We start from the raw sequence: 27,827 nt of genomic DNA, 5'->3' as shown, positions 1-27,827 counted from the left end.
GTCAGAAGTCAAGTTGCAGTTCAAGTGAAGGTCTGGGGTGCTGGGGTTCTTTTTATACACACCCACTAATTAACCGATCAATTAGTGAGCACAGGTGAGGCTGGAAACCAGAATTGGGTGCATTATATGACAAGGCGAAAAAACTTTTGTCTTGCCAAAATCTGACCTTTCTGTGTTCAATAAACGATCAATATTTCTGCAGTGAAGCAAATTTATTTTCGTAAATTAAACCTCATTTGGGAGGGTTTCAGCTTTCATATGAGTCATTTCTAAAACCAATGGATGAATTTAAAGTCAGGTTATGAGCTTTTGTTTCCACAACATGGATAAGCGACAGAACATCTGTCAGGAACTGTACATTCAGTTATCAGTGCATGTTTTGAACTATTACCTCAGATGCTGCTAAATGCAGCGCTCCGATTGGTCAGATCAGTTTATTCTCTTGCAAAAGTCGGAAAAATCGAACTTGATTCGAACAAATGCAGCAGGTTCGTCCCGTGAAATGACGGGGTCGGTGTGTAAAGGCTTTAGGAGTCCTCCTGCTGTGACCAGTGATGTGGTGATATGGAAAATTTAGCACACTGAGACTTGGATTTTTTGGAACAGCAGGTCAAGTGTGAAGCATCAACCCAAATGAATCAGAGGGGCTCCTTTAATGGTTTTATCCAGAGGCTCAAACTGACACAATAGCAAACACAACCTCTCTTCTGGGTCAATATTAAAAACTCTTCAATATTTATCAATAGCTAGATTTCCATAGAAATTCATATAAAAACAATGTCAATTTAAATAGGCAAAATAAAAAAAGGGACACCACTTACATTTTCAAGGCATTTGTTCAAGGAATTCATTTTTCACAAAATTCTGCCTCAAAAGGTCAAAATGCAGTTTCCAGACTCTCTTTAGTTTGTTCAGACGATGTGTGTCATTCCACCTCAAATCATCGTGGGCCTTCTGCACAGCCATCTATGATTTGCATGAGAATTTTACCTTCTGAAGTTTAGATACGCACAATGCCTACTGTGAAATTTTAGCCTCATATCAAATACTTTTCAAGATACATATTTTTTGAAAAAATGGTCCCTTGACCCACTTCCAGCAGGTTTTTTTTCTCACTTTGAATTGAGGCCACATTTGAACTTGAATATTTCAAAAACTATTGAAGGTATAAGCTTGAAATTTTCACTGGCCTTTCTTACCATAAAAATGAACCAGGATCTGTAATTTGGGTCAAGCCTCACCAGGGTTAGGGTCTTGCATCAAACATCATGCCATGCGGACATGGCAACTTGGCCTTGCAAGGATACTCAGCCTGTTGTCATTAATCTTGTTTTTGCTGTATTTATTTGTATGCAAGAAAAATTTTACATTGGTAGCATTTTTAAACAACTTGAACTGAGACTCCAGGCCAACGGGCACGCCTACAAAGTAGTTTGTGAAAATGAAAACTATGCATATATTTAAGAAAACTCTTTTCTCAGTTACCATCTGCAAACTCCAGAATTTTCTCCTATCTGGATTTGACTATCAACTGATGCTTTTCTGGTACAATATTTGCATCGAGCAAATATGAAAACTAAATGAAAACAGCATTGTCTTCATTTTTGTGACTAAGAATTTTATGTTAAAAAGTATTCTACATGTTTTGTTTAGCATTATTGTGAAATTGGTGGCTGAGCAGAAATGTTCTCCAACTTTGATCATTTGAGATGGAATAACCCATGTTTCTGCAGCCAGACAGGCTGTCCTACAGTGGCTTATTGAAATAGTGCATGCTGCAGTCCACTTTTTATAAAAAACAAACAACAAAAAACAAAACAGGAAACCACATTTAAAAATCACATCATCCTGTACAAACATGGAATCATATTCACATCTAGGAAGAAATCAACAAAGGAATCAAATAAACAGGGAGTCTGCTAGTTTTTCCTCTCCATTAAAATGTTACATTTTCTTTCCTCCATCAGAAATGCCGTCACGGCAGGAGCAGCATTCGAGTTCACGCTCACCTTCGTTGTGGCTGCTGGCAGACTGTTACAGGTCCTCTAACAGTTCCCCTTTGATGGCTGACCTCTGACCTGACTGTGTTGTGTACACCTGGCTCCTGGACTTCACCACCTGTGTCCAGTGCCATCCAATGACGCTCTACTCGGTGGACGCTGTTGTTAAAAGCAGGTTGAACTTGACAGCAGGGGTCAGACCTCACACTGCCCTTGATATGACTCATCACATATTTAGTTGTCTTATGGGAAGCCCTTCACTTTAAATGGATTCTGCTTTGATTGGGTTCCACAGTTTCATCAATGATTTAAATACAAGCATGAAAATGGTGATGTCACCAAACGTTAGCTAAACACAGCTCGAGTCCAGCCCCTCTCCCTGGCAGTGGTAATGCCTTTTTGCTGCTATACTTGTAAGATGCAACAGCTGGACCAAAGCAGAAGTGAACAACATGGGTCCTGTTTAGACCAAGAAATATAGACTTTTCGTTCCCAGAGCCTACAGTACAAGTCCGGCCTCACATTAGTCCAAGTCTTTCCTGCCAGTTTGCAATGAGGAGTATGGTCCAGATGTCCAATGCCTACAGCAGGCAGCTGTTGGGTAATTTCTTCCTCAGCGTTTTGTCCCCTTTATCTTACTGGTGGAGACTGGCTGCCACTCAGACAGAAATCTCATAGGTGGTGCCCCCGACACCTGTCACCTTCTTCACCCCACTGCCTTGGGGCTTGTGGGCAGGACTCAGCATCAATGCTGGGCTGGGATAGGCTGTTTGGGGTGGGATGGACGTGTTGACTGGATGAGAGGGAGAGGAAGGGGCGGAGCAGGAGGAAGTGGAAGAGAAGGGCTGACCTCTATTAGTCCGACTCAGAGGTTTCATCTGTATCAGCTCATCCCTGATTTTAGGAAAAAAACAAAAATTTTATTAATGGAGTTCATGTACTATGGGCTGCACCATGTCAGCTCTCCTACTAATACAACATGAAAGAAGGTAATGACAAAGGGTCAGCAGCTTGGGAGATTTTTAGACTAGTTACACAAAGTTCTGTTTGTTTTGGTGCAGTTTGTGACTAAATCACTAACTGCACCAAAGCAGGAAACTCAGAACAGGGAAAGGAGAAACTTGTGTAATCATAAAATGCATCAGTACGCAGTAAAGACTCACACTGAGGTGAAAAGAAACAACCAAAATATATATTTTTTATTTGTCTCTCTCTTCTAACCTGGGGCCTGTTGTCATTTATTTTACTACATTGTTATTTTACTAGTAATTACCAATTAATTGACTGTATTCTTGGATGTAATTATTTACTACATTTTATCTTAAAAAGTTTGCAGATGGATGAATGATTGCCAATCTCTTTTTCACAGATCGGTAATTGTTAAAGAAAATACCCAAAGTCATGACATATGTATTTGTATCAGAGCTGGAAATGGTTGGATCAGTGCATTCTTACAGTGGGCTTAGTGCAGCTACTCAGAATCACATTTTAATCTAACTACCACTCAGTGTGTTGCTCCAGAGTGAACGTGGCGCGTGTACAATACAGTGAGATGGAAAAGAACAGGAATGTGAGACAGGACAGAAAAGCATGTCAGAAAACAAAAACGTGATCATGCAAAGGTCAGACCGAGGCTCAGTTTAACAGCAACACTGGAGACATGTCAGATCAGTGCTGCTGTTTATTCTTCAGGCCAGCAAGAGAGGTTCAGCTTCAGGGCTTTCCAGACCCCTCAGGCAAACCTCTCCAACGTGCCCCGAGAACACTGTGTCTGAGCCACATTATAATAAAGTGCCTACATGCAAAACTTTCCCAACATCATTATCTATATTTTTACATTCTTATTCTTTCTTCATATGTTACAGATACTTCACACACTGCATGTCAAATAATAGAGATCAAACAGATGGTGGCAATAATGCAGAAGACAACACCAAACAGGCCAACATCATCAACATACAACAGATGAATGGAAGACGAGCAAAGGGAGAAGAATGAGAAACTCACAGGAAGTCTGGCAGGATGAGGAGGAGGAAGAGAGAAGGGAAGGAGGAGGAGGAGGAGCAGGAGGAGCAGTCAATCAGGTAGTCAGGTTTTCAGGCGGGCAGGTGGGTTTTTTTTCAGTATTAGCAGCAAACGAATCATCCTGACAAAAGCTGAAACTCATACTCACTTCGGCACTTGGATTCCTCCTCCTCCCATCCCTCCACTTCCTCCTCCACCTCCTCCTCCTACCCCCGCTGCATTTGCTCCAGCCGACGCTGAGGCCTTGCGGACCAGCCGGTACTGCATTTCAGCGGCAGCAGCACTTGAATAAGAGAGCGACTTGCCGAGAGGTGGGGGGTGTGGAGAGCGGGGAGGGTGCGTGGTGGAGGAGGAGCCCAGAGGTGTGTCAGTTGAGCGGGTACGATAGGGGTAGGCGTGGTGGGGCACTGCATGAGGGGCAGCAAAGCGGGGAGGGCGAGAGGTGGAGGAAGAGGAGTGATGATGATGATGATGGGAATGGTGGTGGTGGTGATGGTGGTGGTGATGGTGGTGTGGGGGAGGTGGGGCTGAGGAGGAAGGAACACCAGACGTTTGACCGGTGGTGGGTGGGGCACCAGGGTGGGGCTCACCTAGAAGGCGCTCCCTCTCTGGGGGTGGTGGTGGGGAGGAGGATGTGGAGGATGAGGAGCGATGGAGGAAGGGGTGGTGATGGTGGGAGGAACGGTGGTGATGATGGGGTGACTGAGAGGACTGGGACTGCATCTCAGCCTCTCTCTGTTGTGACGACAGGAAGGGAGAGCTGTAGCCACCACCTGCTGCTGGTGTGCAGGGTCTCCCAGTGGAAACCTCAGGGGCTGCTGAGCTCACCCCCACCCCTTTGCCAAATTCATCACCACCTGCCAGTAAGCTGTCGTAAGACAGGCTCCCGTTGTGAGACGGGTGGTGGGGCGGGGGTGTCTGATTGGCTAAACTCTTGAAGCTGGCAGAAGTGGTGGTGGCCTCTGAGACGTGCACGGTGCCTGCTGAAGTGTGTGTGGAGCTGGAAGATCGCGACGCCACTCCTGACAGGACGGTGGGATCGGAGAAAGAGGGGTAGGAGCGCCCGCCAAGGGAATAGCCAGGGATGCCCCCTCCTCCTCCCCCCTCTCTTCCTCCCTCCCTCCTCTCCCCTCCTCCTGCTCCCACTCCTTCGGACGATGTTTCTCTTCGGTCCAGGCTGGGCTGTGAGCGGAATCCAGGCTGCTGGCTAGCCTGGAGAAGGGAAGAGGTGGAGGAGGAGGAGTCCCTGGCACTGCCAACGCTCTCCCCTCGACTTAACTGGAGGTGCCAGAGGGAGGAGGAGGAGAAAGAGGGAAGAGGAAGGGGGGCAGAGGGAGGGAAAAGAAACAAGAAGAAGCTGAGCATACAAAGGCACATAGCTTAAAGTTAAACCACGAATTCCTGCTGCACTCTAGTGGTGACATCCTGACACAACAGCCACAGGAGCTCAGGCGCTGGAGTGGGTCATTTACTCATTGGAAGGTCAGTGGTTTGATCCCTGGATGATCAGTCCTATCACCGAACCTTCATTAGACTTCCTGGATTCATGTATTTACTGAGCTTCCTGTGCTGGTTTCACTAACAAGAAGAACTTGCAAAGTGCTGATTTGTACTGTGGTTTCAGCACACATGAAGCTTTTGTTGACTCGAACTGCGGACTCTCTGCAAGCAACATGCTTCATGCTCCTTCAGCATCATAATGTCTTAAATAATCATTGTAAGACATTTTTTAAACAGCAAATGGTCAGATGATGGTGAGCTAAGGAAGAACTGCACAGAGCTACAATCACAGACCAGTCTGAAGGGAACTACCATAAATCACTAAGACACAGTTCTATTAAGGAGATGGAAACTGGAAACCAAAAATAAAAGAATGAAAACCAGATTTCTGTCAGGTGGAATGATATGAAGCAGACATGGGCACAAATACTGAGTAGAAACAGTTTATATGTACCAGTCCTGATTCTTTCAGGTTCAATCAGCCTTCTGCTCATTTCTTACTGTTTTCAAAGGCTGCTGCCAAGACTGATTCATCCAGTCTCAGTGGTTTCATTACAGTATTTCAGCCACATCCAGTGCAAACAGAAAGAGACAGGAAACCAAGTTAAAAGGAAGATAAGAGGGGGAAAATGCTTTCAGAACAATCACTTACTGATACTGATCAACAGAAAGCCACTGAGAAACCAAACCGAGATGGCCGACAGGAAATCAAAAGAAAAACAAAAGAAATGGAGATGTATTAGATTAAAAAGTGAAAAAAGAAGCAAAAGCAGGGGAAATGGAAGTCAAAGTTCACATGCAGCACATACTCTTTCTATTTGAGTACACTTATATAAAATGAATCACTGATCATGTTTATGTGTGTGCATTACCTGGTTGGCATAAGCATGTGTGAGTGCTGTGTGGTTCTTGCTGGGGCTATAGGTGGGCCTGTATTTGTACATGGTGGGAGTGGGAGGGGCCTTGTTCAGCAGACTGCACTCTGTAGAAGGGTGGGAAGAGGAAAAGGAGCAAAATGAGCACAGAATCTGATTTATTGATTTATTTATTTGCAGTGGGCGCCCTCGGTCCAAGTATTGCTATAAATGGCTCAGAGAGCAGCAGATGACCTCATACCCAAAGGGCAGAGATGTACAGATGAAGCATTTCTAAAATACTGAAAGATTACCATTTTATTTCCACCCTTTACATTTTCAAATTAACAAAAAAGTTTGGACATCTCGCATGATTCATACCAGCACGGCTTTTCTGGCAGCCGTGAGGTGTTCAGCGTTTGTGGGATTTTAGTCTATCCTTCCTTCTTTCTTCCTGCAAAAGGGTCTTGAGGTGTCCTCCATGGTTCGCTGTGAGGTCTGCCCAAAGATTTTCCATTATTCTTAGATCAGACTTCTCGTCCTGTTGTAGAATCATCTGCTTTAAATCTTCAACTTCTAGTTGTTTAAAGAGATGCTACGAGGTTTGCTTCCACAATTTGCTGCCATTTAATTGAAGCCCTTCTTCCATCTCTCAGTGTGCCAATGGCTGGAACACAAAGCCTGATGAGTCTGGGTGGGTCGTGTTTTGGCTCTGTGAGTGGATGGACCCGAGTTACATTTGTGCTATTTTGGTAAAACTCAGCAGCCTTTTTCCTCCACACGCAGTTTTGTTCAGTTATTATTTTAACTCCATCAGTTTGTTTACACAATTTGTTAGTTCAGTGTTCAAACTTCTGACACTGAATTTAGAGATTTTGTTATATTAGTGCAGGTATATCTTAATGAGTCTATGAGTTAAGAAAATGCCATCTTACAACCTTCTCCTGCTTTGTGGGAATCAATTATTTTAATATTCAGAATACATTTGTAGCATAGCGATGTATCTTAAAACCTGGCAGATGCTTCCAGGAGCCCACAGCTGCTGATTACTGGGATACAATTTGACGAGTCAGGAGTATTAAAAAAAAAACAACAACCGTGAAACCTTCATCCTCAGGGTTTTCCTAAAGATAACGGTGAACAACAATCTGGATAAATATTAAAAATGATTTAAAGCATGGGTGTTGTATGTGACTGAACTGCAGCAGAGGCAGTGAGAGCACATTACCCTCTGTGTTTCCTCTGGTTATTCCAGGATAGCGGAGCTCTGGTTTAGGAGGAGGAGGCGGCTCAGCATCACAAGACTGGCTCTCCATCATTTCCAGACTGGATTTGGACTGGAAAGACAAAACACGGTGAGAGAACAGAGGCAGAAAATCACAGACTCACAGATAAGTTGCAAAAATATAGACCTTTTATAAGCAGTTCCAGAAGGAGGACGAAAAAGGAAAAGTAAAAAGAAACTTGGGGTCAGACCCAGATGGGCTTGGTCTGGTTGGCATGATGCTGCAACCTGTAAGAAACTCTACACAAAGTTTGTCCACGTCCAACATGAATGACCTGGCTCCTGATGACACAGCCAGAGCCAAGGGTGACAGGTCGGAGAGCATGAGTAAGAACATTTCCTAACAAGTGCAGTACTGCTTGCAGGGCTCTACCTTTATATAGTTTTGCCACAGCAGATTCTTAAAAAGAATCAGAATACAAAGAACTGCCAAATTACATAACACATCAAAAAAAAAAAAAAAAAAAGTTTGGCAAAGAATTTTTAAAAAGTCAATAAATGGGATCCTGTTGGGCATGACTTTGTTCTGCATCCTTTGCTGTGCAGCATGCAGGCTGGCTGGACTGATGGATGTTTTTACTGTTGTGACCTTACAGGATTCCTGCCTGTTGAATTTGCTGCCATCTGGACCTGCCTATATGCAAACTTACCAAGTGCAGAGAAGCTCAGTGCCACTGCATAATGCATGTTTATATCGGCCGGCTGAAGCAGCCAGCAAGAACTGCACAATTTGGGGCACTTTAGAAAAGCTCGGCGTTCGTCAGCAGCCTTCCTGCAGCTCTTACCCTGTGCAGGTCTCCCTGTATGCCATTGTCCAGAATCTTTGCAGCCAGCTGGGCCTCTGTCAGCTGTGGCCGCAGAAAAGGAGGCTGCAGACTCACACTCTGCACACACTTCTTCCTGCCCAGATACCTGCAGAGAACATCCACATCAGTAATCTTCCCACCAGCAAACGTTCCAAGTCATTTCCAATGCAGTAATAGATTTAAGTGAGCAGCACAGTTTTCAAATATTAAACACTTATTTGCTTATTCTCTTAAAATGATGCTCTCCGGGTACATTTAGCTACACAGATCGATTCAGTATCAAATCCATATCCTTTCCAATCCCTCATCTGATCACTTCAGCTTTCAACACTGGCACCAAAACAGCACCTAACAGATTCTGTATGGTTTCTGATGAGCTGTTTCTGAGCTGAAAGCCCAGGATACTGCACTGTTTTGTGTTAACTTTAAAGAATTTTACTTTAAAAACTTTTTTCAGATATTTAATTTGACACAGAAATTAAATGTCTAAAAAAAATGGGGTCCAGGTTTAAAAACCGCAGAACTTTCCCCTGAAAATGACCTTATTTAGGAGCTCTGTGATTAGTGACTGATACTTTTTATGACACACTGAAACAGTAGCTAGAGCATACTGACTTTTTTCATTAATGTTTTTTATTAAATGCTTGTTCCAAATAATGCAGTGCTGATTCACAGCTCAGAGATTAATGAGCTCTCATTATTGATTGGATACATACAGCGATGGCCTATATTTAACAGACAACATTCAGCTGGTAATTTCTTCCACATTTTCAAGCTTAAAAAAAAAAAGTAAACAAAAACACAACACTTCAATTGTAGGCAAAAGTGTCATTTCACTCACAAATGATCTTCAGCAAGGAGCAGCGAGCTGCTTGGAGAGAGCACATTAACCAGCAGTTATCAGGCTGTCCTAAAAGCACCCTGAAAATTAGGAAGGTGCATAACTTTGGGCACCCTTGTCATTACATTGAGTTGAATACCTTTATTGGAACACAAAATTTGTTCTGTAAGCTCATTGACCCTTGACCTATATACACAGGTGAATCCAATTATGAGAAAGGGTTAAGGTGGCCAATTGCAAGTGTTTCTCTTTGCATCTTCTCTGAAGAGCATCAACATGGGAGCCTCCAAACAACTCTCAAATGACCTGAAGACAAAGATTGTTCAGCATCATGGTTTAGAGGAAGGATCCAAAAAGCTCTCTCAGAGATTTCAGCTGTCAGTTTCCACTGTGAGGAACATAGTGAGGAAATGGAAGACCACAGGCACAGTTCTAGTTAAGGCCTGAAGTGGCAGGCCAAGAAAAATCTCAGACAGGCAGAGGAGAAGGATGGTGAGAACAGTCATAGTCAACCCACAGAGCAGCTCCAAAGACCTACAACATCCTCTTGCTGCAGATGGTGTCACTGTGCATCGTTCAGCTATTCAGCGCACTTTGCAGATAGAGAGGCTGTGTGAGAGAGTAATGCAGAAGAAGCCTTTTCTGCACACACACCACAAACAGAGTCGCTAAAGCACATTTGAAGCCAGCTTCATTTTGGAATAAGGTGCTGTGGACTGATGAAACTAAAGCTGAGTTATTTGGACATAACAAGGGGCGTATGCATGGTGGAAAAAAACACAGCATTCCAAGACAAACACTCGGTACCCACAGTAACATTTGGTGGTGGTCCCATCATGCCGTGGGGCTGTGGGGCCAGTGCAGGTACTGGGAATCTTGTTAAAGTTGAGGGTCGCATGGATTCCAGTCAATATCAGCAGATTCTTGAGAACAATGTTCAATAATCAGTGACAAAGTTGAAGCTGTGCCGGGGCTGGATACTTCAACAAGACAACGACCCTAAAAACTGCTCAGAATCTACTGAGGCGTTCATGCAGAGGAACAAGTACAACGTTCTGGAACGGCCATCTCAGTCCCAGACCTGAATGTTATTGAAGATCTGTGGTGGGATTTAAAGCGGGCTGTCCATGCTCAGAAACCATCAAACCTGACTGAACTGGAGATGTTTTGTAAAGAAGAATGGTCCAAAATACCTTCAACCAGAATCCAGACTCTCATTGGAAGCTATAGGAAGCATTTGGAGGCTGTTATTTCTGCAAAAGGAGGCTCTACTAAATATTGATGTCATTTTTCTGTTGGGGTGCCCAAACTTATGCACCTGCCTAATTTTGTTTAAATAATTATTGCACACTTTCTGTAAATCCTATAAACTTAATTTCACTTCTCAAATATCACTGTTCATCTGCTATATGATAGATTTAACTGAAATTACCGAACAACCAATGATTTATAAAGGAAAATCATGGAAATTATCAGGGGTGCCCAAACTTTTGCATACCACTGTAGCTACAGCTCCTAGTGGTCATTTTCACCACTGACTCCAAACTGAGAATCTGCTGTTTTGGATCCTGGTCTTTGCTCATAAACATAAATGAGATATTAACGACTCAAAGCAATCTGCAACAATCTGAGGTTAATAAATACAGGCTCTGAACAGAAAAATAGATGCAAAGTAAAACAAAGCCTAGTAGTGTATCCTGAGACAGTGAGAGAAATGTTTGGTGCTGCTTCTTAGAGAAAGTGTGATGAGTTACAGGCAGAGACGTTCCCTTGTAAGGTTGTGTAATGCTTGTGACAGCTGACCAGAGACACAGAGTTGAAAAAAAAAGAAGAAAGAAAGACTGTACCTGGGTGCCTGTGAGCTGCAGAGGACATGAGACACATTCCTCCAACAGCCATTGGTGAAAGGGTTAACGCCTCCTCTGAACTTCCCTGTTACCTGCAGAAAAATGTCAAAAAAATGTTACAAAAAAATAAATATAGAATGTAAAAAATAATCATTGTAAAGGTGAGGGGGGAATTAAATGGCTGTTAAACATGTAACCACTTTCAAACTAATTAAATTTAGTAGGATATGAGGCAAGAAGGACCATCTGAAGGGTTCGATAACACCGCCTCCCTGTCAGTAAAACAAACAGGTCACCCTTACCTATGCCACAGTACAGAGAGGGGAAAGGCCAAAGAGGGAATCCAGGTTGTGCCTGTGTTCTGTACAGCTTCACTTGTAGCTGATGTTCTCTTGATGATATTCAAAACTGCAGGATCGTGACCGCTCACTCAACTCTTTTTACTCTCCACATGTTTATACAGCACTACTGTATTTAGAGGTTTTAACAGGCATTAGTAATTATGAAACTCTGCCTCTCTCCCATTGTGTGACTTTTGTCCTGTCTGCTCACTACTCCCTTCCCCACCTGAACCGGTCACAGCAGATGACCCCCCCTCCCTGAGCCTGGTTCTCCTGGAGGTTTCTTCCTGTTAAAAGGGAGTTTTTCCTTCCCACTGTCACCAAGTCTGTGTGGCTCATAGGGGGTGGTCTCATTGTTATTGCAGGGTATTTACCTTACAAAATAAAGCACATTGAGGTGACTGTGTATTGGCGCTACATAAATAAAACTGAACTGTGCAGGGTGTACCCTGCCTCTCACCCTATGACTACAGTGATAGGGTCCAGGGCCCCACCCCCCGCAACGCTGAACAGGATAAGCGGAAGAGAATGGACAGATGGATGAACTGGATTGACTAATTTCTGGGATCACTGGTTTACGAAATACTGACGTCTACCTACTTGTTCATTGGTGGTCCTGCCTCTGGCCACGAGCACTATGTGGAAGCCAGTGAGGCCAGCAACAGGGATGAAGAACAGGCCTGCAACACACATTACAGCCAGCCTGAGAGCACAAGGGGGTCAAGGATCTTAGTATCTTAGAACATCGTATTCAACAAATAGTTCAAGCCCACAGAGATCAGTGATGGAAATGACAGCATTACAGCACTATCAAGATGCACTACCGATGGTAGCAGTGGTATCAGTGATGCAGCAATTATGGACTAGTTCTTATATACAATTTGGTAGTTGATGTATTGCAAAACAATTATCTGCAAGATCTGTATATAATAATGCAGATGCAGAGGAAATCAAGTTCAAGATGGTGGAGTCTGTTCACAGGATGAATAACTTACTGATGTGACAATTACCTTAAGTCAACTGTTGTTGTGATTTGGCGCTATAGCAATAAAACTGAATTGAATTTATGGTGCACCTCCTTTGTGCATGTATATGTGTAGGCACCCCCTAGTTTCCTAGTGCCACAAATGCCATTTATCTAATCCTGTGGGAAACTTTGTGTCCCATTAGTGGCATTTGTCCCACTTTGTCCCACTCCTGAGAGAGAGTTATGAGAGTACTTTAATAGATTTTGTAGCCCTTTGTATAAACAGTCAGGTTGGTAGTAAAAATATTTCTGCTTTCTTCTTGAATTGTGTGCTCAGCATAGTAATTGCTGTTTAACAAGCAAATGCATGCTTACTCCTACTGGATGGAATGAAAGGTTGTTGCCATACTTGGAGACTGGAGAAACAAATGTTTTAAGCATTTATGCCAAAAGTCAAGTCAGCGGAATATGCAGGCAGAGCGCAGCCAGAAAGTATAATTTTCCTCTGATTGATTTTTGAAAACTTAACCTACTTATAAATGATCAGTTTGGGCCAGTCTATGATGGTTAAGGTGTTTATGTAGAGCATTTTTATTCTTTCAAACTCCTTACACGGTGTGGGACTGTAGCTATAATCGCCTTTTCCAAAAATTTGATGGCCTAACAGTCCAAACAGTAGAATTTCCAAAAACAAAGAAATCTCACCACCAGGATCAGTTATGATGATCTCAAAACCTTACTAAAAAAAAAAAAAAAAGAATAGATCTTTATTTTATTTTGTTTAGTCAATTAGCAAGGTTTTATTATTTATGTTAAAGGGCTACATGAAATCATCCCACAATACATTGAAAAATAAAAAAAATAAGTCCCTCATTTAGAACATGTGTAACAAGAAAAACTTGACAGTAATTCCGCAATGTAAAATGGAGTACCAAAATCCATAGGACATTAAAGGATACGTGACAATGGCATGCAGGCGGTCAATGTTCTGCCGATGGTAGAGAATGAAGAGCAGCCCAAAGCCAAACACGGCCATGATGTGGGCTGTCAGAGATAGGAGAAAGAGAAAGAAGTAGCGGTAGTTTCTCCTGCCGATGCAGTTGTTCACCCACGGACAATGATGGTCGAAGTCCTACAGAGTAAGAGTTACATTTAAGACGGTGTCAGAAGAACCTAAAAGACTTCTAACAGTACTAAACATGAATGCAGACATAAAGAAGCATTCCACTGGACAATCTCCAGTGAAGGTGTCTCATTTCCATACACCATGCATTTCTAGTCTAAACTCTTGAATGAATTAAGGGCGCAACATTCAGATATTTCGTTGCAGAACTTGCATCTGCAGTCTGAGTTAGCAGCATGATGCAGGTGTCTTTTCTCTGAGGAGACACAACACACTTAACAGAATACTGCGATTATACCTCTCGTCTGGTCCTAAGATATGGAAGAGGCTTGAAATAATGTACAGCTGTAGATTTAGGAACATTATAGGAAGGTCACAATATCGAGAATTGTTTAGCCCCAATCCTGACCTGAGCTTTTAATCTTTGGTTATCTGCTGATACCAAGACTGATCCAACACTTACACTGTTGCAGAGGATGAGCAGCGTTGATTTACTATGTATCTGGGACATTAAAGTAACAAATGAGCTTCCTTAATTTGGCACACATTATTTTTCATGCAGGGATTCAGACACATGTACAATGAAGAAAAAAGCTTGGAAAAACCTATGACCGTGTTCTATCATAGAACTATGTAAACCCTGTAAAAACCCTGTGTGTGGTAGCGTTGTTTGTGGATGTCTATCTGACAGACTTGCATAGAGTATACAATCCCGACAGCAGCTTGATTCTGTCCTAGCAACCAGTTCCTCACTGAATTAATGTGAGTTAATGACAGCTCTTATCTTCTGCTGGCAATGTTTGTCATTTTAACAGGAGAAAACCACAGTGAATGCTGGCTTAACATGAAAAGCCACTAGCTGAATGTTCCACTGCAGCTCTTTGCCAATGGGGGGGGGGGGATTCTGGTTTAACTGAACCATTCACACTGTTTACACCATTTTCCACTGTGCATTTTCCCAGTTTTCCACAGTAATGTCTTAATAGGGTACTGGCTCTCCACCTTTTCTAACATGCAGATACATCACTCAAGCTTAACATTATGACCACTGAGAGGTGAAGTGAATAACACTACTTATCTCTTCATCATGGCACCTTTTAGTGGGTGGGATATATTAGGGAGCAAGTGAACATTTTGTCCTAAAAGCTGATGTGCTAGAAACTAGAAAAATGGGCGAGCATAAGGATTTGAGTTTGGCGAGGGCCAAATTGTGATGGCTAGACAACTTGGTCAAAGCATCTCCAAAACTGCAGCTCTTGTGGGGTGTTCCAAGTCTGTAGTGGTCAGTATCCATCAAAAGAAATCCAAGGAAGGAACAGTGGTGAACCAGCCACAGGGTCCTGGGTGGCTAAGGCTCACTGATGCAACAGATGAGCTACTGTAGCTCAAATTACCGAAAACCAGTTAATGCCGTTTCTGACAGAGGTGTGAGAATACACAGCGCATTTCAGTTTGTTGTGTATGGGGCTGCATACCCGCAGACAGGGTGCCCATGCTGACTACTGCTGAAAGCACCAACATTTGGCACGTGAGCATTAGAACTGGACCACAGAGCAATGGACGAAGGTGGCCTGGTCAGATGAATCCCATTTTCTTTGACATCACATGGATGTTAGGGTGCGTGTGCATCACTTACCTGGGAAACACCTAACACCAGGATGCACTATGGGAAGAAGGCACGCTGGCAAAGGCAGTGTGATGCTTTGGGAGATGTTCTTCGGGAAACCTTGGGTCCTGCCATCCATGTGGATGTTAATTTGACATGTACCACCAGCTATGCAGTGTTGTAGACCATGTACTCTGTTTCATGGAAACTGTATTCCCTGATGGCTGTGGCCTTTTTTTTAGCAGGATAAGGCACCCTGCCACAAAGCAAAACTCATTCAGGAATGGTCTGAGGAGGATAACAATGAGTCTGAGGTGTTGTTGACCTCCAAATTCCCCAGATCTCAATCCAATCAAGCATCTTTGGGATATGCTGGACAAACAAGTCCGATCCTTGGAGGCCTAACATCACAGCTTACATTACTTAACAGGTCTGTTGGAAATATCTTGGTGCAGATACAACAGCAAACATCTTGGTGCAGTTACCACTGCACACCTTCAGGTGTCTAACAGAGTCCATGTCTTGATGGGTCATGGCTGTTTTATCAGCAAAGGGGGACAACACAATATTAGGCAGGTGGTCATAATGTTATGCTTAATCAGTGTATATCACTATGCAGGAGCAAAACACATCATACAGGTAATTGCACGTTTCATATATGAGCTTTTCTTTGTAACTTTCCAGTGTTTGTGTCACTGTTGTCTTTCAGGTGCAAAACTGCATTAAAATTGCTGCATTTAGCTGGCGTATCTGTTTATTCACAGGATGACAAGAGGCTGTCCAGCTACTTTCCAGACTTTATTAACACTGATACTTTCTGTGATAAATTATTACAAGGAAAGCTGTAGATCAAGAGACATTTCCTTGATTCATGTCTGTTAACAGTGATAACAAACACATGCCAAAAACAGCCTGCCAAAGGGTTCAATCCAGCCCAAGTGGCAAAATTGCAGAGCACACATGTTTTGTATTTTCTACTCAGCTTTATCAGGAAGCATTAAATTGTTAAGAATGGATCACTGAAAGGTAAATGGACTAGTTCTTATTTGGTGCTTTTCTATTCTAGCTGAGCACTCAAAGTGCTTTATACAACACGTTTGTCCCGAAACTTGGGGTTCAGTATCTTGCCCAAGGATACTTTGACATGCAGACTGGAGCAGCCAGGAATCGAACCACCAACCTTCTGATTAATAGATGACCTGCTCTGAGCCACAGCCACCCCCTAACTACATGTTAGGGGGTGGCTAACCACAGCTCCGAATCCCTGTCATTTACACAGTCATCTTACTTACAAAGACATGCTTCATTAAATGCAGACATTTTCAGAATGTACTTGCTCGTTTTTACTCTTAAAAGAAAAGATTTGTTTGGATTGTTTTTATTTTTGTTTTTTTTAGAGATTCTTATTCAATGGTTTTACTCTTTCAGCCTACTTCAAATCAAATTGGGCTGTATGTGACCTATGAACTAAAATGAGTGACACCTTGGATTTATGGTGTAGACCTACTCTGTGTGAATGCTGCAAGTTTATTAAGACTGTGCACGTGAATAATATCCTAAATGACTATGTATAAAGTCCAATGTCCGAGTATGGACACACCTCAACACAGTTGTCGCAGACAGAACAGTGGGAGCAGCGTGGTGGCCTGTAAAAGCGGCAGGTCGAACACCATTTCATCCTGACTTGGATCCCCCTGATCTCCACCGTCTTGTAGAGGGGAGCACGAAAATCATCTTCTTTGTCCTCGTCCTCCTCGGCTGCACACAGTACACACAATCATGCACACAATCCTAAAACATATAACAATGATCCGTTGAGGTGTGAGTTAGCAACCAAGCTAGAATGGCCATCTGAGTGTTTCACCATAGACCCCCATGTTAAAATGGCATACTACAAAAAAACAAAAAAAAGGTTTTAGTATCAATTTAAATAATTTCCTCTTTCATAACAACTGTACAGGGGTTGACTTTTTTATTTTAACTAACTATCTATCTAACTCAGTTGTTTGGAAATGCAATAGTAGGGTCATGGCTTCACTTCTGCTAAATCCAGTTAGTAAACTGAACCTCTCCACCATGTTAGTGCCTTTCAATATGATAATGGGTGTCCACGGAGGAAACAAACTAGCAGTGACATCACAATCAGAGACCAAAGAAAGTCAACAACATTCAGTGATTTCAAGCAAAAAAACCCCAAAAAAACACTGGTGATGCAACGTGGATGGGTCTAGAGTAAATTTATTGAGAGCAGGATGCTGCTAACTGAATATGACTGGGTAACTGCAGCCTGGAACCAGCATTCATCTAGATAGCAATTTGTGACAAGCAAATCACGTCTTATGCTAAGACCACTTGGCTAAGCACAAATTAAAGGTTATATATGTCTGTGTGATGCACCTGTATAGTGCATAGCTTCCCAGAGTTAGCCCATAGCTTAGGGCTCCTTGCTCTCATCCCAAGATTTGCAAAATATGTTCACTTCTGCCTTTCGTCACCCCTGGTGGCATGGTGAATTTTAATGCTTTGCCATGAAGCACGAAATTGCTCTGACTCAAATACACATTGTCCAATCTTCACGTTTGATGAGAGTCCCAACCTGAGCACATCTATATTAACTGTCAGTGATAGTACAGCACCATCTAGTGGGAACAGGAAATGTCATATTTGATACTTTAATGTACTCCTTCTCATAGGTTCACCACCTAAAATGTAGCTTTTTTTTTTTTTTTTAAAGTAGTCTGAATAAGCTTCAGACCGTGATGATGCTTTTGTGAGTTTTCGTTTAACAGGACGACCTGGTGGCATGGCGATTCACCATCAAACAGGAACTTGTTGAGACTGTAGGAAAACGTAAAAAGTGATGAAGGTTTTCATGGGGCTTATTAGCAGATGTGGCAATTTGGCTTCATAGCATCACCTCAAAATTTTAATGAAGCAGCCCCAATGCTACATTTCATCTACACGCATGAAGCTTGTTAGCCTCACGTAAAGTCCCACGTCATGCAAAAACAGCATCTTGGAGCCATACTCTAAACCCAAAGATGTAATTAGCATTTTTGCCATTTTCTGGTCTTTATCAAACTCCTGCTAAAGATTACATCATGTTTCTGACAAATCTAATTCGAATTCAGGGCTGAAGACTTCACAATGACTGCAGGAAACGAATCAACTGCAGCATGCCCAACCCCCAACACACTTCCACCACAGCATGCCTCACTAAAGTGCAAGAGTGAGGGCACTATCATTCAGGGTTCATACATGTTTTCCAGGGTAAAATTCAAGCATATACTCAAAATTATTTCACATTTTTAATCACATTAAAAAGATGGCATTATGCCATAAGTCACTTCACAGAAAACTACTAAAAAACTAGTAAATTTGGGAAACTTTATTCTCCAGGTTGTTTAAAACAGCTCTTATGTTGCTGCCACGGTGTAACGTAGTAACCTGAACTATCTGACCAATCACATTAGGCTCCATAGGCGCCGCCCAAACGGTCAAAAGTCAGTTTCTTCACAGGTGTATAATTCATAGACATATATATGTCTATAGTAGAATTTAGCTCCGCCCGCGTAAAGCTTCCCACGAGAGTGTGAACCTGCAGCAGCGCGCGTACATGTTACTTTGTTCTACACATGCGAGTTGTTGAATTTCCTCCTGAGGAATGAATACCTGCGCTCATGGAATGACATTATTTGCGTGGATAATGTTTTTTCTCGTGTGTAACTTTTGACCTAAATATAATTCCACACTCGTCTTATTATAACTGGAATTTGCAGTTTTCCAACCAACACTCATTAGAAAGGCAACTCTCTGTCTAGGGTGGAGGGGCAGGGGCCAGACAGACTGACAGGCCACATGCAGACGTGCAGGCCAGGCAGGGGCGGAAACATTGTTTAGACTTTCTGACTCATTTTCTTTCTCCATCTCATAAGTAAACTATTCAATCAGATAGTTTTGTTTTTTTTTTAATTTATAAAAAAAAAAAAAAAAAAAAAAGCGGTTACAATTTCATGCAGTTTCAAGCACTATGTATATTCAAGCACCTTTCAAACCTTGAAAAGACAATATTAAAATCCAAGCATTTTCAAGGATTTCCAACACCTGTATGAACCCTTACATCATTATTACTTTTAATTCATTACCTCATTGCTTCATCCAATTTTTGCCTATTTGACACAAGCACATACATTTTTTTCCTTTTTTAAAAAAATCTTTGACAAAATTAAGTTACCTGTTTGGTGATAACCAGTGTTAAACACATCCATTTGACCGTCCGCTCACTCACCTCTGGGGAAGATGCCGGGGTCCATGAACGTGGCCATGCAGAAGTTAGCCAAAACAAATAGGAAGATGACTCCATTGTAGATGGGCACAGCCACTGAGAAACGCTCTGAAAGCCACGGACACCTGAAACAAAACCAAGCCTGACATCAGAGATTACTAAACAAACACATTACACAACTGTTGGATTTAGCTGTCATCAAAGTGGCGCTGCAGTAGAAAAACTGCAGCACCTTGTGTGGTTCTTCCTCTTGACTTGGCGATATTCATTTTGAGAATTGGATTGATTTGATTTTACAAGGCAGGATTTTAAAATTCTGTATTGAAACAACTTGTCTCTAGGCGCAAAGCTGCAAAAGTGTAGGATGATTCAAAGTGGGCTGAGTCATTGATTGAGCCCTTAAAGGTTAACGCTGACAGTTTTGGAGGCAGCCTGATACCTTAGATGGAAATGGGAGAAAAAAAAAAATCCATACTGTAATAATGCTGGATTTGTTCAGAGTTATGAAGCTACATGTGTCTTAGCACAACACAGTAACTCGTTGGTTTTTAATTTTAATGGATTTTGGACAGGAACTATTGAGCTTTCGGTTAGTCGGTTAGCAGAGTTTCATCATCATCATTTTTGGTTATTATGAAATACAGTGGCTTGCAAAAGTATTCATACCCCTTGAACTTTTCCATATTTTGCCACATTACAACCACAAACAATAATATTTCACTGGAATTTAATGTGAAAGACCAACACAAAGTGGTTACAATTGTGAAGTGGAAAGAAAATTATACATGATTCAAAACATTTTTTACAAATAAAAAACTGAAAAGTGTGGTGTGCAAAAGTATTGAGCCCCCCTGAGTCAATACTTTGTGGAACCACCTTTTGCTGCAATTACAGCTGCAGGTCTTTTAGGGTGTGTCTCCACCAGCTTTGCACATCTAGTGACTGAAATTTTTGCCCATTCTTCTTTGCAAAACAGCTCAAGCTCAGTCAGATTAGATGGAGAGCGTTTGTGAACAGCAGTTTTCAGATCTTGCTACAAATTCTGGATTGGGTTTAGGTCTGGACTTTGACTGGGCCGTTCTAACACATCAATATTTTTTGATTTAAACCGTTCCATTGTAGCCCTGGCTTTATGTTTAGCATCGTTGTCCTGCTGGAAGGTGAACCTCCGCCACCGTCTCAAGTCTTTTGCAGACTCCAACAGGTTTTCCTCCAAGATTGCCCTGTATTTAGCTCCATCCATCTTCCCATCAACTCTGACCAACTTCCCTGTCCCTGCTGAAGAGAAGCAGCCCCAGAGCATGATGCTGCCACCACCATATTTGACAGTGGGGATGGTGTGTTCAGAGTGATGTGCAGTGTTAATTCTCTGCCACACATAGTGTTTTGCATTTTGGCCAAAGCACCTTGTTCCACATGTTTGCTGTGTCTCCAACATGGCTTCTGGCAAACTGCAAATGGGACTTTTTATGGTTTTCTTTTAACAATGGCTTTCTTCTTGCCGCTCTTCCATAAAGACCACATTTGTGCAGTACATGACTAATAGTTGTCCTGTGGACAGATTCCCCCACCTGAGCTGTGGATCTCTGCATTTGGTCCAGAGTCACCGTGGGCCTCTTGGCTGCATCTCTGATCAGTGCTCTCCTTGTTGGGCCTGTAAGTTTAGGTGGACGGCCTTGTCTTGGTAGGTTTACAGTTGTGCCGTACTCTTTCCATTTCCGGATAATGGATTGAACAGTGCTCCGTGAGATGTTCAAAGCTTGGGAAATGTTTTTATAGCCTAAGCCTGCTTTAAACTTCTCCACAGCCTTCTTCCTGACCTGTCTGCTGTGTTCTTTGGACTTCATGATGCTGTTTACTCCCCAATATTCTCTTAACCAACCTCTGAGATCGTCACGGAGCAGCTGTATTTGTACTGAGATTAGATTACACACAGGTGGACTCTTTGTAGTCATTAGCAGTCATCAGGCAACTTCTGAATGCAATAAGTTGCACTCAGAGAAAAGGGGACTCAATACTTTTGCACACCGCACTTTTCAGTTTTTTATTTGTAAAAAATATTTTGAATCATGTATAATTTTCTTTCCACTTCACAATTGTAACCACTTTGTGTTGGTCTTTCACATTAAATTCCAGTAAAATATATTTGTGGTTGTAATGTGACAAAATATGGAAAAGTTCAAGGGGTATGAATACTTTTGCAAGCCACTGTACTTTGACTATAATTAGACCCGTGGCACCACAAACTTCTAAAATTGGTCATAAATAATCTGACCAGATCTGTCAGCTATTGGATTGGATCAAATCTTAAATAGGTTAGATTTTATGAGCAAAATGCAACTTTAAAATTGGTAAAATAACATATGTATCATATGGTATATATACACACACATTTATTTCTACGATAGTGGTTAATGGACCAGTTCTTATATAGCACTTTTCTACTCTAGTTGAGTAGACTACTAGGAGCACTTATGATGCGACATGTTTGCATTCACCCACTCTCTCTCTCTCTACGTGTTTTCTATCTAACATTCACACACATTCACACTCCGATGAACACATTGAGAGCAACTCGGGGTTCAACATCTTGCACAAAGATACTTTGGTGGATCGAACCGCCAACCTTTCAATTAGTAGATGATCTGTTCTACCTCCTGAGCCAAATCCAGTGATAGATCACGACCTTGTAAACCTTTCAGTACGGTAAAATAAAAGCCAAGATTTGTCTCTTAGTTAAGAGACAAGCTGCCAAGCTACAGAACACCAAAGTCAGACCTGAGACCTGCCTCATAAAAGCAGAGCTTCAAAAAGCTCTCATCTCTGTACATATGAAAGTGAAAATGTAACCAGTTTAGGATTTATAAGGGACCTTTTCTGCTATTTTTATTCTTGGGCTCTACTTGAGTAGTTTTCCATGACTCACATACATTTGTTTAATCTTCTCAGGTCGTCCTCAGTCTGAAACAAGCTGTTGTAGGCCCTCCCTTTGCATCAGCTTTCTTTTGATTGGCTGCCCCTCACAAATGAAAATTTTGAACAGCAGGGGGTGGGCTGCTGTGCTCACAGCCAGGGCTGTGTGTCTGAGACAATCAAATTAGGGATTTCTGCACTCACTGACATAACACAGATACAAGTGTAGAAAAAAATGAAGTATTACCGAGATGTTTATAGCCTCAGCTTTTGGGTGAAAGGGATTACTTGTACTCAGTCTGACTTCATTATTTGAAATGATTAATATAAACCTCAAACATTAGCATAGGATATATAGAACAGAAAATAAGGCGAAGCAGAATATGTCCTCATTATGAAAACCCCTGAGCAAGTGTATCATGTTCATTTTTTCTTTATATTTATTTGTTGGTTAAAGACAGGTCTGACAATTTCACCCCTCTGATCACGATACCAGAATTTTGGTGGAAAACAATTTAGAAAATGTATATTACAGTATAATATATATATATAACTATAGAAAGTTGCGTACACAATTGAATACGCAGTAGTCAAACGGATTATAAAATAAGAAACTGACAATTCTGCTTTGTCCACTCGTTTAAATAAAACCACTTCAGATGACCCCATGTTGGCTATTCTACACATTTAGCTACTAGACGATATCACATGGAAAATATTCCAATTTAGAGCAATGATAATCTGGCTTTAGTAATCTTGAAGTTTTTATTTGGATCAGTGATGCAGTCCAATGTATCTTTGAAAAACAAAAGCAAGAAGGATTACCTGATCCTGCAGAACAAAACAGGCAATTTCAAAATCTCTATCTTTATGATCCCGATTAAACTTTTTTTTGTAATACAAACTAAAAATTAGGTCCTGGATATTGGGATACTGGGATGAAATGTACCTTCCAAAAAATTAAATAAAATGACACTTTTAGATTCAAAGCTGCTAATAACTCAGAGTGTGCCAATAGGTGGTTTTTGGTTTTTGTTTGGAGTCTGTACAGGTTATCAAAATATTTTCCAACTAGCATTTCCATGTTATCCCCTAATTTTTTATTTTAATTGTGAAAATATGAAGGAACACAACAGAGTTTGCAGGGGCAGAAACAAAGCAGCTGGGAGAAAGAAAGCGTGGCAGACCGGATGATGAGCTTTTGTCAGGGTGACAGATGTTGGCCTATTTTCTCTTTACTAATCTGAAGCACAGCGCTGACTGCCACCATACTGACCATGCACGCACACACACACACACACACACACGCACGCACGCAGGCACACACACACACACACACACACACACACACACACACACACACACACACACACACACACACAGTGATTAGATTTTCTCACATATGCAAACTCAGACACACACAGACAGGTGTGCACACTCACACTTGTCAATCGGACATATTCCTGTTTCTCCTACAGACGCTACTTCACACATGCCCACTCTCCATGTTTTGTTTTTTCTTCCCTCTTGTCACACACACACACACACACACACACACACACACACACAGAGCAGAGGGAGGTGTCAGCAAGATTCCTGATAACACAATTGGCTTAGCATTCTGCCACACCCACACATACACTGTGCTGCACTGATGGCCACACTGAGGCAAATAAATACTCAAACTCACAAGCTAGAAGATGATGGTTGAATCTCACCCTGCTCCTCTTGGTGTAGACTGCAGACAGTGTCTGTTTAGTTTGGTTTTTCCCCTTCTGGGCATAATTCAAGCAAAATGTATGGTATTATGTGTGTGGCAGCTAAAATGATCCTGTCCTGACAGCTTAGGGGGTTAGGGTTGTCAAGCATGAATTGGGGTAGGGTTGGGCGATTTGCTCTGTAGTCTAATGGTCCTATCAGCCCCCCCCCCCCCCCCCCCCCCCCGACATTGCTGATGACTGATAGCATCCCCACCAGGTGGCAGAGGAGCTTATCCACCCTCCACGTTACACATGAGAGAAACAGGCTCACAGGAGTTCATTTCTGACGTCGAGCATGAAGAAATGTTTAAACACTGATATACGATGCTGACTGATTTAGCCCACTCTATGTAGTAAACATGAATATGGATACAAGCTGAACAGCTTTAAGTCATAAGACTTGCTGGCTCTTCACTTCACATCTGAGACCTTCCACTATAACGTCCGGCTTGGCTCTCTCTGTGTAAAACAGCTCACCCCATTTTCTTCACCCTAGTTTTTTTTTTTTTTTAAAGACAAAAGCAGTGATGGACTAAAAAAGTTGAGGAGACAACGTAAACAAGTGTCTCTGCAAATGCACAAATCACATTACAAAAAAAACAACAAAAAAAAAATCAGCTTAGCAGGAACAAGTTTTCTTTTATTCACTGATGATGGATTCAACCATTATTTTACTCAAGTGGCTGCAATTTCATTATGATAAAGACATCAAATTTATTCTGCAGCTCTACAGTCATTACATTTACTTTTGCTTGTTTGAGCTTAAATCTGCGTTGACTGTGGGCTCATGACAGTTACACACAATCACTGCATACAGTAGTTATGGTGGTGTGTGTTTTGTGTCACTTAATAAAGACCCATCCTATATTCGCTCTGCGCTAACTCCTTAAACGCCTCACTACTGCCGTTAAATGTTAATATTAAAGAGGTAGTTTACTGACCTGCAGCAGGAAGTGTCCAAATCCTGGAGTATGCGTCATAGACATTATTATTTACTTGCTTCATTGTATCTTTGCTATGTGCTGTTTTTTGAGTCTTTATTTTTATTCAGAACTGCATTATTTCCTTATTAGAGCTAATTTGTTACTTTACATTTTATTCTATATCTATTTGAGTCTATTCTGTTCTTAAGCCACTTTATCCAGCACTGCATTATTTTATTTTTTAAGTTTGTCTTAATTTCACTGATGCAGTCTTACAGTACTTAGGCTATTCTAATTTAATTTTACTGCATGATATTTTGTCTTCTATTTTTGTTAAGTTCATTATCATTTTTTTATTGTGAACCGTTTCACTACAGTTTGAACTTGTATGGAAGGCACTATACAAAGAAAGACTGATTGATAGTTGCCAACTTTGGTGTCTGGTGCTCCTTGGGTACTGTGCAGTGGGTTTATCCTTAACTTTTATAGACCACTTCATTAGAGTGCATTAAATGGTCCTCACATACAGTAGTATATTCCATGTATGTTCTACACTGGGATACAGCGTTGGCACTTAGCTGTGATAGCTAAACTTCTCGGTAATGTCAGTGAATGCCCCCACAAAGATAGCCAAAACATCCATGTCTGTGCATGTGTACCTGCTAACCCTACACACAGCCACTCTGAAGGAAACATAAGCTGAACACTTTAGAATCAAACTATGAGAAGATTTATGCAAACAACCTCAAACTCGACACTGCACTTAGTTGGGTGCCAGCAACACACCTGCCAAAAATTGCGAGATTATTGAAAAACTGAGACAGATAGACTCTTGTCTTGTAAGACAAAATATCACTAATGAAACTGAGCAATAAACACCAAAAATTACATCTCTTCACAGCCCATAAACAGAGCCTGCGTGTGTGTGGGTGTGTAAGAGAGACAAAGCACTGCTGGCACTTACGTGAAACAGAAGAAGAGCGTGGTGGAGCCCACAAGGAAGAAAGTTGCTGCCGACACAGGAACGTAGCGTGAGGGTCGTAGGGGTCTGTTGGGCGGGACTACAGCATGAGGGAGGGGTGACGAGGATGGACCCCGTCCTCCGCTCTTGCTACTACTACCTGGCATCACTTCCTGTCAGTGGTGATGTGTGTGTCCACTAACTGCTTAGCAAAGTAATTTGTCATTCAGTGTTAAATGTTCCCTTAGGTGTACACAGAGTGTTTGGTGTGCAGGGACTGAAATGAAGGAAAGCACAAGGAGACTAAAAAAGAGAGAGAACTGATGGAAGAGTTGAGGAAGGTTTCCACTCGGAGATGGAAACGAGAAAATGCTTTACTGCATCGCCAGTCAGATGGGGGGTGGGGGGTGAATGCTTGTTTTCTCAGGTTCGTAGGTCAATCCTGATCAACTACATATGAGACATTAAAAGAAGCTTATAGGTCTCTGTGCTGTAAAAGCCTCGTTTCCCTGTCTGCCAGAAAAACAGATGGGAAGACAGGCTAAACAAATAAGCCACTGAATGTAAAGAGGAAGGTGTTTGAACCACTATGTGTGGCAGGCAAATCCACTAAAGTTCTACTCTGTTCATTCCTAAAGGTTTCCTTTCTTGGAAGGTCCCAATACAATCAGACTGGAATGAGCAGAACAGCTTGTTCTCGACAAACAAACAAACAAAGGTTTGGCAAAAATGATAAGCGTACAGTTTAAACAAAGATGGCTGACTGTAAGCCAGTCTGATTGTAAAAAACAAAAATATTTTTGGACCTTTCTATTAAAACAACAGTTTAGTTCTCCAATGATTTGGTGCTGTGAAAATCTCAAAAAAATCCCAATAGATAAATCTCAGCTAAACTGAAGAACCTCTCCCCTGATATAAACTGCTCCAGTCTGATTGGTCTTTAAATGGGAGAGGGGTGAGTGCAGAGGTAGAACTGTTTTGGTAGCAAGCGTTGAGAAATAAAATGCGGCTTGAAAGAAAGAGAAAAGGCTGGGGAAAAAAGCTTGAAAAGAAAAAGTGCTGGATGATAATATTACTGCTTTAGCTTAGAAAAAATATACACTGGGTCCTCAAAATCAGTGACAAGCTTGTTCTGAGCCAAGTCCACAGTGTCAGAATGTTCTGTTTGAAGTTTTCAGCACTCGGACTTCAGAGGTCAGGCCAGCTGTAGCAATCTGAGAAAAGTCTTGCAAATTAAAAACGCGTCACCCCGACTAGCTTTCAGTCCAAAACTTGTATTAGAAACAGCAGTCTGTAAGTGGGCCAGTAGAGTAGCCTGGTTTTCTTGTGTCGGGGCATCCTAGACCCCAGTGGTGGCTGATTCAAACCACCTCACCTGCAAGCTGCACTGTAGATGTGACTGGATGACAAAAGGCAGGAAGTGAGTTGGTAGCACTTTCCAAAACGATTAAGGGAAAATCCAGTAGACCATCCATTAGTATCCCTGTACATGAAATTGTTGAGAAATAACACAGTCCTCCCTATTTGGCTATGTGTGAACAGATAATAGTATCATACTAGCCAGCCGTGACAACATGAACCTACTCTGTTGAACCTCCTCTGGTTTCATGGACGTTAGTTATGCAACAGAAATGTCGGGCATCCCAGCTTCAGGCCGCTTTCTATTTTTCTGCCCTCTTCTCCAGGGACCTCCCTCCACTTCCTTCCCTAGCAGAGCACTGAAGCTTGGATAACATCCTCCCCACAGCAATCCCTCAGAGGATATAGTCTCTGCAGAGCAGTGCCCCAAA

At 42.0% G+C, this 27,827-nt stretch overlaps 1 protein-coding gene across 1 annotated transcript; it reads right to left on the bottom strand.

Moving 5' to 3' along the window:
* Positions 1-634: 634 nt before the first annotated feature.
* Positions 635-27,827, bottom strand: zdhhc5a (zDHHC palmitoyltransferase 5a). The gene is made up of 11 exons (XM_030724614.1): positions 26,041-27,827; positions 19,484-19,605; positions 16,796-16,953; positions 13,426-13,598; positions 12,100-12,202; positions 11,159-11,250; positions 8,450-8,576; positions 7,608-7,716; positions 6,398-6,507; positions 4,174-5,303; positions 635-2,894 (listed from the first exon to the last, which is right to left on the bottom strand). Exons 1-11 carry the CDS (start codon positions 26,202-26,204, stop codon positions 2,660-2,662), a joined length of 2,523 nt encoding a protein of 840 aa, XP_030580474.1. The 5' UTR covers positions 26,205-27,827; the 3' UTR covers positions 635-2,659.

The sequence above is a fragment of the Archocentrus centrarchus genome, unplaced genomic scaffold, assembly GCF_007364275.1.
Source record: "Archocentrus centrarchus isolate MPI-CPG fArcCen1 unplaced genomic scaffold, fArcCen1 scaffold_38_ctg1, whole genome shotgun sequence".
Lineage (NCBI taxonomy): Eukaryota > Metazoa > Chordata > Actinopteri > Cichliformes > Cichlidae > Archocentrus > Archocentrus centrarchus.
The sequence above is the reverse complement of the archived record's forward strand: the minus strand, read 5'-3'. Positions and strand labels throughout refer to the sequence as shown.

Coding starts and splice junctions, on each gene's coding strand:
- zdhhc5a (XM_030724614.1), bottom strand. CDS start 26,204: ATGCCAGGTAGTAGTAGCAAGAGCGGAGGACGGGGTCCATCCTCGTCA. Junction 13,599..16,795: donor TCTGCGACAACTGTGTTGAG/GTGTGTCCATAC, acceptor CTTACTCTGTAG/GACTTCGACCATCATTGTCC. Junction 5,304..6,397: donor CACATGCTTATGCCAACCAG/GTAATGCACACA, acceptor TGGCACCTCCAG/TTAAGTCGAGGGGAGAGCGT.